Source organism: Thamnophis elegans, chromosome 1, assembly GCF_009769535.1.
Source record: "Thamnophis elegans isolate rThaEle1 chromosome 1, rThaEle1.pri, whole genome shotgun sequence".
Lineage (NCBI taxonomy): Eukaryota > Metazoa > Chordata > Lepidosauria > Squamata > Colubridae > Thamnophis > Thamnophis elegans.
The window spans coordinates 165,393,209-165,406,865 of record NC_045541.1 but is presented as its reverse complement, the minus strand read 5'-3'; the positions used below and the strand labels follow the sequence as shown (position 1 = coordinate 165,406,865).

The following is a 13,657-nucleotide window of genomic DNA, read 5'->3' as shown; positions in this document are numbered from 1 at the left end:
GGGCGTCATTGGTAGGGCACATCTCAGGATGTTATGTTATGAACTATCAGGATGTTATGGAGTTTTAGGAGTTTGTTTTCTCCTGTGTGGTTCAGCGTGGCTCTGCATGCCCCGTTATCCACTGGGCCATGGGTGACCGCTACGCCTACACAAGGAATTATATTACAACAGATAACATCATCAGTGGTGAGTAAATATGCTATTTTATTAGTGCTACAGTTGGCTGGTTTTACTTTAACAGGCCAGCATAGCTTAATATGAGGAATATGCCAGGAGTTCAGCCTTTTGGGATGAAAAGGCCTCCTTTTACTTCTCAAGGGCAGAACCAATCAGCCAGACAGTTTCAGCTAGACAGCCCACCTATATTTCAGAGCCTTCAAAATCACCCTTGCCCTTTCCCCCAGCTCTGCATTCAGTTCAGATACCTTGGCTGGGCTGGGCCCAGGACGAAGCAACAGAGACCTGGACCGTTTCTTACTGTTTTCTAGATGTTTCTCATGATCCATTTTGGGGATACTGTTGGCATCGCACGGCCCATTCCCTGTGAACTAAAACCAAAAGGGAAAGATGTTGGTTACTGTTTGTTTACTGGACTTTATTTGTTAATGTTTATCATTCAGTTTTCATTGTTTTTAAAGTTTGGTAGTTGTCCAGAGTCGCCTTTGCCAGGTGGGGAGCTGTATAAACTTAATCATAATCATAATAATAGAAATATCACGACCTGGCCATCAAAACTACATGGCTATGGATGAAACATGTAACAGTGATACCCATTGTCATCGGGGCACTTGGCACCATGTCCAAGAATTTTACAAGATACATCAACAAATTGCAGCTTCCTGCAATAACACCAGCGGAACTGCGAAAAACTGCGCTACTCGGAACATCTTATATTTTAAGAAGGTACCTGGTTGACCTAGGATGATGGCAGCAAACCGTATCAATCATTAGTACCAGTCACTGGTATTTGTAATGCATTTTTGAATGTTCAGGTGGCTGAGTTTCATGTTTAATGAATAAAGTATATAATAATACAACGCCATGACCGAGTTGCTAAAATCATTCACTGGAAAGTGTGCCAGAAATTTGGTTTTGAGTGCAGCAAAAACTACTGGGAACATCTGGTCGAGAAGGTTCTAGAGAATGAAAAAAAGTCAAGATCTTGTGGGATTTCAGAATTCAGACTGACAGGCACTTGGTCTATAACATACCTGACATAACAATAGTTGAAAAGAAAAAAGTTTGGTTGACTGACATTGCAATACCTGTGATGCGCAAATTGAAGATAAGCAGCAAGAAAAAAAATCACAAAGTACAGGGACTTGCAAATTGAAGTTGAGCGACTGTGGAAAAAGAAATTGTGTGTTGTCCCGATTATAATTGGAGCCCTTGGAGCAATACCTAAAGGGCTACCTCACTATTTGGAAATTCTAAATTTATCAGACTTGAACATTCTGATTCTACAAAAAACCACCCCACTTGGAACAGCTTATATATCCTCCAACGTTACCTTAACAGTTCCTAGGTCCTTGGTTAGGACTCGAGCTGTTGAGCTACCAAGCAGCCCCAAAGGCTGTGAATCTCACCAAAGATTAACTAATAATATTAATATTAATATTAATATTAATAATAAATGAATGGGCAGAGAAGAAGATGGCTCCCTTTAACGAACCTGAAGGACATCTCAAGCCAGTATTGGGGAAAAGGCTGCTATGAATCACTTGCCACCATCCAAGGATTGCTTTTATTCTTTTTTTTTCCTTTTGAACTATTTATTAATTTTTGTGCCCTTTTTTTTACAAGTTTAGAAAAAAAAAACCTAGGATTTTCCCCCCTGTGTGTTTTTGCCTCGCTTCTTCGTGATCCATGATGCCAGCTGACATGGTCAGGACAATGTATCCGCACAAATGCCATTAAGGCCAAAATCGAAAAATCCTCTGATGATGCCAAATGCAGACTTTGCAAAGAAGCTGATGAAACTGTTGATCACATACTCAGCTGCTGTAAAAAAATTGCGCAGACTGATTATAAATTGCGGCACAATTCAGTAGCACAAATGATCCATTGGAATTTGTGCAAAAATTATAATATTAAAACAGCAACAAACTGGTGGGAACATCAGCCTGAAAAAGTCACCGAAAATCAGATGGTCAAGATCTTGTGGGATTTTCGCATACAAACAGACAAAATACTGGCGCATAATACACCAGACATCACACTGGTTGAGAAAAATAAGGTCACAATCATAGACATCGCAATACCAGGTGATAGCAGGGTAGCCGAGAAGGAACATGAAAAAATAGCAAAATACCAGGACTTAAAAATTGAAATTCAACGACTATGGCACAAACCAGCAGTGGTAATTCCAGTGGTAATTGGCACACTGGGTGCTATTCCAAAAGCACTGGAATTACATTTAAAACAGTTAAAAATTGACAAAATCACCATCAATCAAATGCAAAAAGCCGCACTGCTTGGATCTGCACGCATATTACGAAAATACGTTACAACGTCCTAGGCCCCTGGCTGGGGCCCGACTAGTAACCAATGCCAAATCCGGCGAAACAACTGGCCGCTGTGATACAATTGTATAATAATAATAATAATAATAATAAATAATGAATGGGCAGAGAAGATGGCACCCTTTAACGAACCTGAAGGACATCTCAAGCCAGTATTGGGAAAAAGGCTGCTATGAATCACTTGCCACTATCCAAGGATTGCTTTTATTCTTTTTTTTTGTTGGGACATTCACAACTTCTGGAGGCAAACTGTTCCACTGATTAATTGTTCTAAATGTCAGGAAATTTCTCCTCAGTTCTAAGTTGCTTCTCTCCTTGATTAGTTTCCACCTATTGCTTCTTGTTCTACCCTCAGGTACCTTGGAGAATAGTTTGACTCCCTCTTCTTTGTGGCAACTCCTGATATTGGAAGATTGCTATCATGTGTCCCTTAGTCTTCTTTTCATTAAACTAGACATACCCAGTTCCTGCAACGGTTCTTCATATATTTTAGTCTCCAGTCCCCTAATCCTCTTTGTTGCTCTTCTCTGCACTCTTTGTAGAGTCTCCACATCTTTTCTACATCGTGGCGACAAAAACTGAATGCAGTATTCGAAGTGTGGCCTTACACCCAACAGAGGAAGCACCCCTCCCACTCTTCCCACCCCATCCACTCAGCCCCCACATTTGATAGCCATCTCCTCGCATTGGCCACACCGTAGTTTTAGCAAAGACGTACCAAAGACCTCTTTGCCTCCGGAAGGAACTGTCCAAACTCGGATAGAAGATCTTCCTGGCCTCTGAAAAGATTTGCCACTTCAGTGAAGACCTCTTCTTCCGACATGCCTCGAAAAGGGCGGCCTTTTGTGCTTAGCTGCTCCTTCTGCAAGTTAAGAAAATGTTTTTAGTCATTAGATTTACTGTGTTCTTTGGAGTATAAGACGCATCTATTTTCCCCCCAAAAGTGGGTTAAAATTTAGGTGCACCATATAGACCAAATATGGCCATTTTGGGCCTCCCAAACCCTCCATGTGTTGCGCTTTTGTCCTCCCTGGCCCCCAGAAGCACTCTGCAGGCCAAAAACAGGCTCATTTTTGGCAAAAATGGACTGTGCGGAGCAACGTAGTATGTTTCTGGGGGCCGGGGAGGACGAAAACACGACACACGGAGGCCAGAAACAATTTTTTTCTTGTTTTCTTCCTGTAAATTTAGGTGCTTCTTATACTCCAGTGTGTTTTATGGTCTGAAAAATATGGTATATTCCACTTTTACTTTGTACAACTCAAGTCAATATACATAATACGTCTTCCTGTTTTCCCCCAACAAAGAAGTCGTCTGAGGCGGACTGGCCTTGTGAGAGAAAATGACTGACTTAAGCTCACCCAGCAACTTTCAGGCCTAAGGGCGGACTAGAAACTCACCTCACTTATTTTCTACCCAGAAACCAACACCAAACTGTCTCCCTGTTGTGAAATGTTATGTTAGTTGTGCCTGTTCAAGGCAAAACCAGCATTAGTCTAGGGCAGCACCTCTTGTCTGGGGTACCCCAATATCGGTTTAACAAAGTACAGTTCCTGTCTTCCCATTACATACATCCAAACAACAAACAATATAATGGTTTCTGCACAATACGCTTAAGACAGTGGCTGAGTTCCCACAAAAGTCCTCTCTCTGATTTTACCCTGGTCAGGTGCAATTAGAACTCAGCTTCTCTAGTTAATTTTTGATGATTATTAAGTAGAGATTATAGTACCTTATAGACTGTTTTAATTTACCACTGAATGTTTATCCATTAACATAAATTTACTATGATACTAATAGAGAAATAATAACCCTAGTTAGGATAAATAACCAGACCATAGAAATACTTATATACATTTTGGGTGATTGTCAAGTAGAAATGTTAATATTTCTTAGATTGTCTTAGATGTCTAATGTTTATTTTCTTAGCCCGTAATTAACTAATTTGGGATTGAGGGGAAAGTACCTATAAATCTTATTAATAAATCATTGTTTAAAGACGGTTATAAAGTTATAATATTGTGTGAGCCTAGAGAGGAGAGGTGAGATAATTAATAAATAACCTTTAGTTAACTACAATAATAATGAAATGTTAATGGACAATATTTAATGATACATACAGGTGTGTTATGGGGGAGAGGGGGAAATGCTCAGATATCTTACTTAACCGAATTAATTTTAGAACATGTCATAAAGGTATAATGGTATTGGAGATCTATTGAAATTGCACATGAACGCCAGGAGGTGGTTGTGTCTTCTAATATAAATGATTCTAGATAAAAACATGTTTAAACAATGGTAACCAAATGAGAATTATGGTACAGGGATAGTAAAATATATAACTTTTCTTTCTTGATTTAAAATGTACAACATGATTTGAACGAAGTATATGTAAGGGCTGTGGAAGAAACGCACGGAATATATTTGTAACCAATTGATATGCTTTCAACAAGATGTAACGAAAGATGATTTTTTTCTTATTTTTTTTTCTGTTTAACTAAAACAATAAAAAATTTTCTCAAAAAAAAGAAAAAAAAAGAACTCAGCTTCTGTGTTTGAGAATAGAGAAACAGGAGGAAGACTGAATGTATGCAAAGACAGACCCCCCACCCAACATCCACTACTGCTTTCGGGACTGGGAGTGGGATGGTGGGGCGTCCACCTTTACCTGATATGTGTGAAGTATCTCCAAGAAGGAACGATAGATTTCAGGGTGATCAAGAAATCGGGTCTTGATTTTATTCACATAGCTTATGGCATTGTTGAACTCCACTGAATCGGATTCCAGGGGCATCTGAACCTTATCATCTTTGCATGGCTGTTGCTGCTGGCGGAAATCCTCTGGACAGTCTCCATGGTTGTGGGTGTTCTCCTGGCAGTAGTGCAGCATTAGGCTGCTGCCAGAGAGAGGGTTCTGAACCGGCTCCAGGGATATCTGGGGAAATGCAAGTCACTGTCTGAGGAATTAATTAAATCAGAACAAATTCTAGGAGTCATTCTGGGGTAAATGTAGACACAAGGCTTACAAATACCCCTGCCCGTTGTCCCTCAACACAGAGATAGAACGTGGTTGTCTCAGTATCGTTCTGACCGAGGCGTCCCGAGAGCACGAAGCAAACTCCTTGTCCGGACAAAAACCCCTTTTATTAATTTCCTGTGAATTCTTCTCATTCACATCCAGCAAAGTCTTTCGAGGGAGGATTTACACAGTCACAGACCTTCTCTGGCTTGGAGAGCTGACAGGCCGATATCTGTAAACCTTGACAAGGAGTCTCAGAGTGTCACGAGCCAATTAAGTGAACTAATTGCCTCCTGCAAACTCCACTCCCCTTTCGCTCCTCTTTTATTTCCTCTGGGAGGGGCCATTCATCATCCACCTGTGGCTTTACTCCCAAGTCGACCCCTGTTGTTCAGCTGTTTCCTTTGTCTGGCAACTCTGTGCATGCACAAACTGGGAACAGGCTCCAGCTGTTTGTCTGCCTCACTGATGTCTGACTCTGAAGGCAGCTGGTATCTGGCATACGGCTCTGGCCCCCACTCTGCCTCCGACACAGAGCCCTCCTCAGAGCCTTCCCCAGACTCCAGGACTGGCCCATGTTCCTCCCCAACCTCCTCACTTTCCGAATCTGCTGTCAGCTCTGCTAGCTGCCGGCGGGCCACAACAAGTATCTAATTCATAACAGGGGTAGGAATGTAGCAAATGCTTGAATTGCTTGGATTCACAATGCAAGAAACGTTCCCTTCAGAGATACCAATGTTAGATTTCACTGACTATGGCTAGCTTGGAGGGAAGATGAAAAGCAAGGAAGGCCCCTGGATTCACTGCAATTTATCTGATATTAGAGTGAGCAATTATGTTATTTTAGAGGTTATTTCCAGCAACTGAAGAAGAGAAAGATCATTATCCCTGGCCCACCCACCCCAAGTTCCTTTTAAACAGAAACACTTCCAACCTGGGTGTGCAAATGAGATGCTCTGCCCATCATAGGATGTACAGACCTACTCTGGATGGCAATACTTGAGTGATCCTTTAGCACAGGGTTGTCAACTCGATTTCATTGAGGGCCGCATCAGGGTTGTGTTTGACCTCAGAGGGCCAGGGTGGGCATGGCCAGCTTGACAGTGGTGGGTTCCTACAGGTTCAGATCGGTTCAGCCAAACCAGTAGTAGCTTGGCGGCCTGCGTTGCTGGAACCGGCAGGGACCCAGGCTTGCCACGCCCCCAAACTGGTTTTCCTGGTGGTGCCTTTTTGCTTCTGTGCATGCGCAGAGCAATTTTTATTCCTCTACACATGCACACACAGCACCTATGAGCGAAATGGCAGTAGTGACTGCTGGAACCCACCCCTGCAGCTCGATATCTGTTTTTGACCGTGACTTCTGCCAGTGAAAACAGAGCTCTGTTTTTGCTGGCAGAGGCACCGCGAGCCCATCCTTCACTGTTTCCAGGGTGGCCCCACGGGCCAGATCTAAGCAGCTCATGGCCTGCGGGCCTTGCGTTTGACACTCCTGTTTTAGCATAACGACACCAATATTTCTCTCTCAAAAGAAAGAGCAACTGTAGTACTTGGACCTCTAATGCCAGCTTTTATTGGCTCTCTCCTGCTACTTGTATTGTTTTCAAGGAAAGCTGGACCGTCACTGCAAAGTCTCCTGGACCCATACAATGAAGCAGCTCTGCTGGGAAGAGGAAGGGCTTCATCACTGTTTGTGGGTGTTCTTCTGGTCCCAGGGAGAGGCTGAATCAAAGTAGCAATGCCACAATGATCCAAGGATTTTTTATTTTTTTAAAAAAGGCTGTGAAAATCTAAGTGAGAGACCATCCAGCTGCTATCAGCTGCAGATACCAGGATAAAGGTAAAGGTTCCCCTTGCACATATGTGCTAGTCATTCCCAACTCTAGGGGGCAGTGCTCATCTCCGTTTCAAAGCCGAAGAGTCAGCGCTGTCTGAAGGCATCTCCGTCGTCATATGGCCGGCATGACTAAACGCTGAAGGTGCACGGAGCACTGTTACCTTTCCACCAAAGGTGGTTCCTATTTTTCTACTTACATTTTTACATGCTTTCGAACTGCTAGGCAGAAGCTGGGACAAGTAATGGGAGCTCACTCTGTTACGCGGCACTAGGGATTCGAACCACCGAACTGCTGACCTTTCTGACCGACAAGCTCAGCATCTTAGCCACTGAGCCACCATGCCCCTAGTAGTACCATAGAGCATGATAAAAAAAACACCATGTGCTGTTTGCAGCTGTCTAACAGCTGAAGCAGAAGAAATTAGATCTTTTGCAGTGCATAGGATCATGAAGCACTGTTTATCAGCACTAGATACGAGGATAGGAACATAATAAAACATAGTAAAGTTCTTCGTACCTGTCCAGTGAGAGGTGACTGAACATTCAGCTTCCCATTCTTTGGAATCTCTATTCGGTAACCCAGGGGCAAGAAAGCGTTGAAGCCAATGATGAGGTCAGGGTGTTCGTGGAACAGCTGAGAGACACGTCGAATGACACCTGGAGTGTCAATGCTGGACACAAGACAAGACATGAAGAACAAGTGGGTGCTTAAATCAGGCAAAGGAGAAGGGACGCAGGAGAAATGGTTTGAGAAATGGAAGCTCTCCATGGTTCATGTTACCTCTGGCTCTTAAACTCCTTCATGATTTCCAAGAAACCGTTATAGGTGGCAGGATCACTACCAAAACGGATCTTCACTTGATCCAGGTAAGAGAGGGCATCTTCTACCTGCAAGAAACCACAAGATATATTGAAATATCTCTCTCTCTTTCTCTCCTTCTCTCTCCTTCTCTCTCTCTCTCTCTCTCTCTCTCTCTCTCTCTCTCTCTCTCACACACACACACACACACACACACACACACACACACAATTTTGTTTCTTAAATTGGTTCCAATCCATGCTGAGGAATGTGGAAAAAGCAAAACAAGGCCACCAGTTTTCAGGCCCTATAGAAACATCCAAGATTCACAGCCAGGAAAAAAAATATCTCCATTTTGCATTCAAAATGGATTTTAAAAGATTCAGATTTCCTTGCCTGTACTAAAGGCCAGATAGATTATATTAATTTTCTGACAGGGCATGCTGGGAAAAAAAACCACTGTGAGAAGCAATTTTGGGGCAGCACCAGACTTTGTGGATGAGGTACCGTATCAGGATTTGCTTGCTTAGCAAAGTGGGCCTGGGTCGCCAAACGCATTGCTACATGGAATTGGTTTGTCTTATGGGCACTGCCAAAAGATTATTATTTTCTTGGCTATCAGTCAATACATCCAACCATTATTCTTGCATCTCAAGATGGCCTACTGTTTTACCTCAGGGTCGTCAACAATTAATCAGTATTTTATTTATTATCACAAAGTGAGCCAACTCTGCTGCCAAGCTCTTTTGCTTTATAAGAGAGGAGACTAATACAAGCCAATTCATAAATGTAGAGGACGCCATGTACACAGTCTAAAGTCACTCCCAGAGAAGATGCACTCACACCATCCAAAACCCTGAACTCCAAACTGCCTCAAAGAACTCTCTTGGGAACGCAGACACACTGGCAGGCCTTGACGTACGACCACAATACAGCCCAATATTTTTGTTGCTGAGTAAGACAGTTGTTAAGTGACTTTTGCCACAGCTGTTAAGTGAATCACCGAGGTTGTTGATTTAGTAACACGGTTTTTAAGTGAATCTGACTTCCCCATTCCCTGTGGTGGTCAGAAGGCAGCAATGGTGGGTTACGACCAATACGCCCACATTACGGGCGTACCAGCACCTACCGGGAGTACCAGGTACCGTTCCGGTACGGTGCACCAGAGGGCCCACCTGCCCGCCCACACTCTTTACCAGTATTTGAAGTTTTCAGGGCTTCCGTGCACAGAGTGTATAGCATCTGCACAACGCTCTGCCGAGCAGCTGGAGCGTTGCAGGCAGTTAAGTACACATGTGGTGGACACCCGGCTCCGTTGCACTGTACCAATTGCACCGGGATCCGGAACCCACCACTGGAAGGCAGCAAAAGGAGATCACCTGACCCTGGGACACTGCAAGCGTCATACATAGGAGTCAGTTGCCAAGCGTCTGAATTTTGATTGTGTGACCATGGGGATGCTGCAACGGTCGTAAGTGTGAAAAACGGTCATAAGTCACTTTTCCAGTGCTGTGGTAACTTCGAACAGCCACTAAATGAATTGTTGTACGTCAAAGACTATCTGTATAATGGACATGCATGAGGTGGCAACTATTTTAATCCTCTGACTCTCACTTCAGCTGATTCTTTTCATACAAGTGATTGGTATTCCAGGGTACATTAAGAAAGGGATTCGACCAGTTTAAATGTTTAAACAGTACCTCAGAGTGCCCGTTCTCTTCCTAATCTGAAGGACAGATTCTGCAATCATTGCAGTGCAGCATTTTGCTATTGTGGCCGGGAATAGGTGGAGTACATCAAATATGATGAGTCCTCCCTTGCCCCTTTTATATTGCAATAAAGAGAAAAACACTGCACCAGATTATGGATAATTGCACTAGGCCCTGAAGAGCAATATGCACTTTCTTCTCCTACTGGAAGTATTCCATCATGTTAACACTCACATTGTTATATTTAACCTGCTTCCCTTTACAGTTAAAAAATAAATATCTATTTAATCTTCTGGATTTTTGGCTAGGTTGTAGGTTTAAGGTAAACTTACACTGTTTTTAACCATATTAGTGTTGTAACTTTAGAGGGATGCCGCGGAGAGTTATAAATGTCTTTACATTTAATCAATTAGGATATTTTCCCTGTATGAATTATCCTTTATGAATTATGCCAGTGTTATAGCCAATGTTAGAATGATAAGAAAAACTGAGTGTGGCTGACAGCAGCAGAAGTACCAAATATCTGAACAGCTCTGAGCTGTCTAGCACTGCTAAGGAGATGGGAGGGGAATCTCAGCCATTTTTCCTCAACAGAACTGCGAAGAGGGGAGTTTTGAAAGCCAGAAAAAGCCAGAAGAGTATTTTCAAGGAAAGTGGAAGCTGGTGTGGTTCTATGTGCCTGGTGTGAAAAAATGGGAAAGGTGTGCAGAGCTCGTCTCTTGTACCCCCCCACCCCCAATTCTATGAGATGCTAAGATACAGCATTAGCCGCAACAGAATGGATGGAGCAATCTATGTTTTGAAAAGGTGAAAGGATGCGCCATATCTCACAAACCAGCCTGGGTTTTGGTAATAAGATGGAGGGAAGAACATAACCTCCAGACCACCTCCCAATTCAAGACTATTTTTCACTTACCACAAAGGCACTAGAGCAGAATGTGAAATTGGCTATTGTTATTTTTTGGGTGCCACATATTCAGAACGAGATTGTCATAATAAACTACACTTCCTAGAAATTAATCAGCATCCCCACATGCGATTTACTGCCCAAAGGAGGTCTCTAAGGAAAAAAAGATTATTTGACAATTTCCATCATGGAGTCATTCTTTTTGGTTCTGCAGCTGCAATTTTGCAATCTGCATTTTTTTACACGAACATTTAATTGCTGTCCTGATGCTTTCTTAAATGTTTGGTTTGGATTCTGTGCAAAACCAGCTCCCCCCCCCCCCAAAACCATCAAGGAGCCACCAAGTATGGGCTTTCCAGTGACAAAAAGACACATTGTTCACATCAGTATGAAACAGAGCCCCAACCCTGTTAAAATAAAATTGGAGGGGGGAGGGGAGGGGGGAGGATGCAAAATGTATTTGAACTGCCTTCAAGTACAGTAACTGATTTACAAAGAAATAAAAATGAAAACCATCAAAACACGTGGCACTTAGCCATTTTAAATTAAAGGTGCCAGCCCACTTTTTTTTTAAAAAAAAAAAAACCAAAACTTTTTGTTTTTAACTTGACAGCTCACAAAGTAAGGAAAATACTCCTGGAAAGAAAGAAAGAGAGAAAGGGAAAAGGAAGGAGACGGATGGAGGCTCCCATGCATCTTGCCTTTAACATTTGACAATGTAAAGGGTCCTCTAACCTTATGCAAAGGGGGCTCCAGCTCTGCAAGCAGCCCATCCCACCAGCACCCACGGGGGAGGGAGAGCAGAGGGAGGGAACCCCCAAGTCCTGGGCAGGGGAGGCAGAGATAAAAGGTCAATCAGTGGGGAGGCTCCCCCTTTCTCTCCCCCGCCCCCTTCAGACTTACGTGGACTGGAAGCTTTTCGGGAGCAGGCGCCGCCACCGCGCCCCCTCCTCCTCCTCCTCCGGTCCCCCCAGTCCTGCCCCCCATCTTCGCTCCGCTGCTGCTCCCCCGGCCGCCTCCTCCTCCCCCTCCCCCCGCCGCCATGTTGGGGCTCCCGCGGCGGCGGCGGCGGCGGCAGCAGCGGCGGCGGCGGCGGCGACTCTTCCGCCCCCTTTCGTCAGCCGCAGCGGCGCGCCCGAAGCAGCCTGCGCCTTGCGTCAGTGCGCACGTTCCCCCGGACTCTAGGAGGAAGCGGCCGGAACCTTCGGGACGGGGGTCGAGGGAGGCGCCGGAAAGGAAAGGGAACGATCTCAGCGGAAAAAGTGTCTCCAGAATAAGAGGGAAACCATAGAGAATGGAGGGAGAGAGGGGTGTCTGATAAGAATAAACGCTGGTGGTTTTCCTTAGGCTCTCAATGATTCATAGGGTTTATTTTATAGAAAGGCATTGGGTGGGGGGGAGGTGGAGAAATTAGTCGGAAACTGAGAATTATCGATAGCGATCATTGACAGTTATTGGTTTTTCTCTCTTTTTCTCAAGCGGGCAACGTTTCTTAGCACAACATTAAATGTAGCCTTAAATGAGTCGTCAAAGTAAGAATTATCACAGCCAACAACCAGGCAAAGATAGATACTGCTACATGCAGAGAATTGGATCCTGAAAAAATGAACAAAGGGGGAAAAGGTGGGGGGAAGTAGTTAAGATCAAGGAGGAGAAATGGAAGAAAGGCTACAGTGACACACCCAAAGGAGAGGGGGCGTGGACGGTGGACCTCCTGAACAATGAATACCAATTGCTCACTGTGTTAGATGCAGGGATTGGGACGTAAAGCCCCAGCTTCATTTCAGCGCGCAAAGAGTTAACATTGCAGAATTGACATTATAGTCGCCCAGGGTCATTTAAAGTCCTATCCTCCAATTCTTAAACCGCAGAAAATGGGCACTGCCTGCAATTGCCTGCTTTGCTCGATGGCTGGTCTCTATCCTGCCGCAGGCACGATGCCGCCCAATGGCGGTGCCCCTGTTGATCGTGTGCAAGAAAAACAAGGGAATGGGGGATTCTCCCATCATAGTTTCCCGCCGCTGTTGCTTGTCAAAATCAGCTGGTGGATCTAATTGTGGGAGAGGCAAAGCAAGGTTAGGGACGACGAAAATCGCCCCAGGCTTTGACTGTTTTGCATGAGTGGATCGAAAGCATCCTAAGGTGGGTGGGAATGGTTCAAGGGAAGGGGATGGTGAAAGCGGAGGTCGCATGACCATAAGCAGCCTTGCACCTCACGTTTTGCCCCTTTGCAAATATATTTTGACCTTGCACTCGCATACAAAAGGGATGGGAGTTGTTTTTATCATGGCTTAATGCTGCTTCCATATCATTGTATCTCAACCTTGACAGGTTTAAGATGTGTGGACTTCAACTCCCAGAATGGCAGACTGGGGAATTCTTGGAATTAAAGTCCACACATCTTAAAGTTGCTAGGATTAAGCAACATTATATTAGTTAGAAGATGATAGCAGTTGTGTTCCTAAAGCAGAAGTAGGTTCTGCTTTACACTTGTGCATTTATGTTCATTTTTACAGCTTATTATTATTATTATTATTGAAACAAATTATTTAGGGGAAAGAATGTGAGTTGTAGAACAGTGATTTCCAACCTTGGCAACTTTAAACCTGGAGGACTTCAACTCCCTGAATTCCCCAGCCAGCTTTGCTTTCTGGGAGTTGAAGTCTGCCAGATTTAAAGGCTGTAGCTTGAAATGCAGGGCCTCTAATCTAGAAGAGAAACCTACAGATCAGAGGTGGTATTTATCAGGTTCTGACCAGTTCTGGAGAATCAGTAGTGGAAATTTTGAGTAGTTCAGAGAACTGGTAAATACCATCTCTTGCTGGCCCTGCCCGCATCTATTCTCTGCCTCCCGAGTCCCAGCTGAT

General features: G+C 44.0%; 1 protein-coding gene across 1 annotated transcript in view; it reads right to left on the bottom strand.

The window, feature by feature from the left end:
* The window catches only part of SIN3B (SIN3 transcription regulator family member B), a 34,746-nt gene extending 22,954 nt beyond the window's left edge, over positions 1-11,792 (bottom strand). Inside the window, exons 1-6 of the mRNA XM_032238127.1 lie at positions 11,694-11,792; positions 8,157-8,263; positions 7,893-8,046; positions 5,191-5,457; positions 3,241-3,384; positions 426-548 (exon numbers count right to left, since the gene is read on the bottom strand). Coding sequence (XP_032094018.1) covers positions 426-548; positions 3,241-3,384; positions 5,191-5,457; positions 7,893-8,046; positions 8,157-8,263; positions 11,694-11,777 — 879 coding nt within the window. The 5' untranslated portion in view covers positions 11,778-11,792. The remainder of the gene's footprint in view (positions 1-425; positions 549-3,240; positions 3,385-5,190; positions 5,458-7,892; positions 8,047-8,156; positions 8,264-11,693) is intronic.
* Between the last annotated feature and the right edge of the window lie 1,865 nt (positions 11,793-13,657).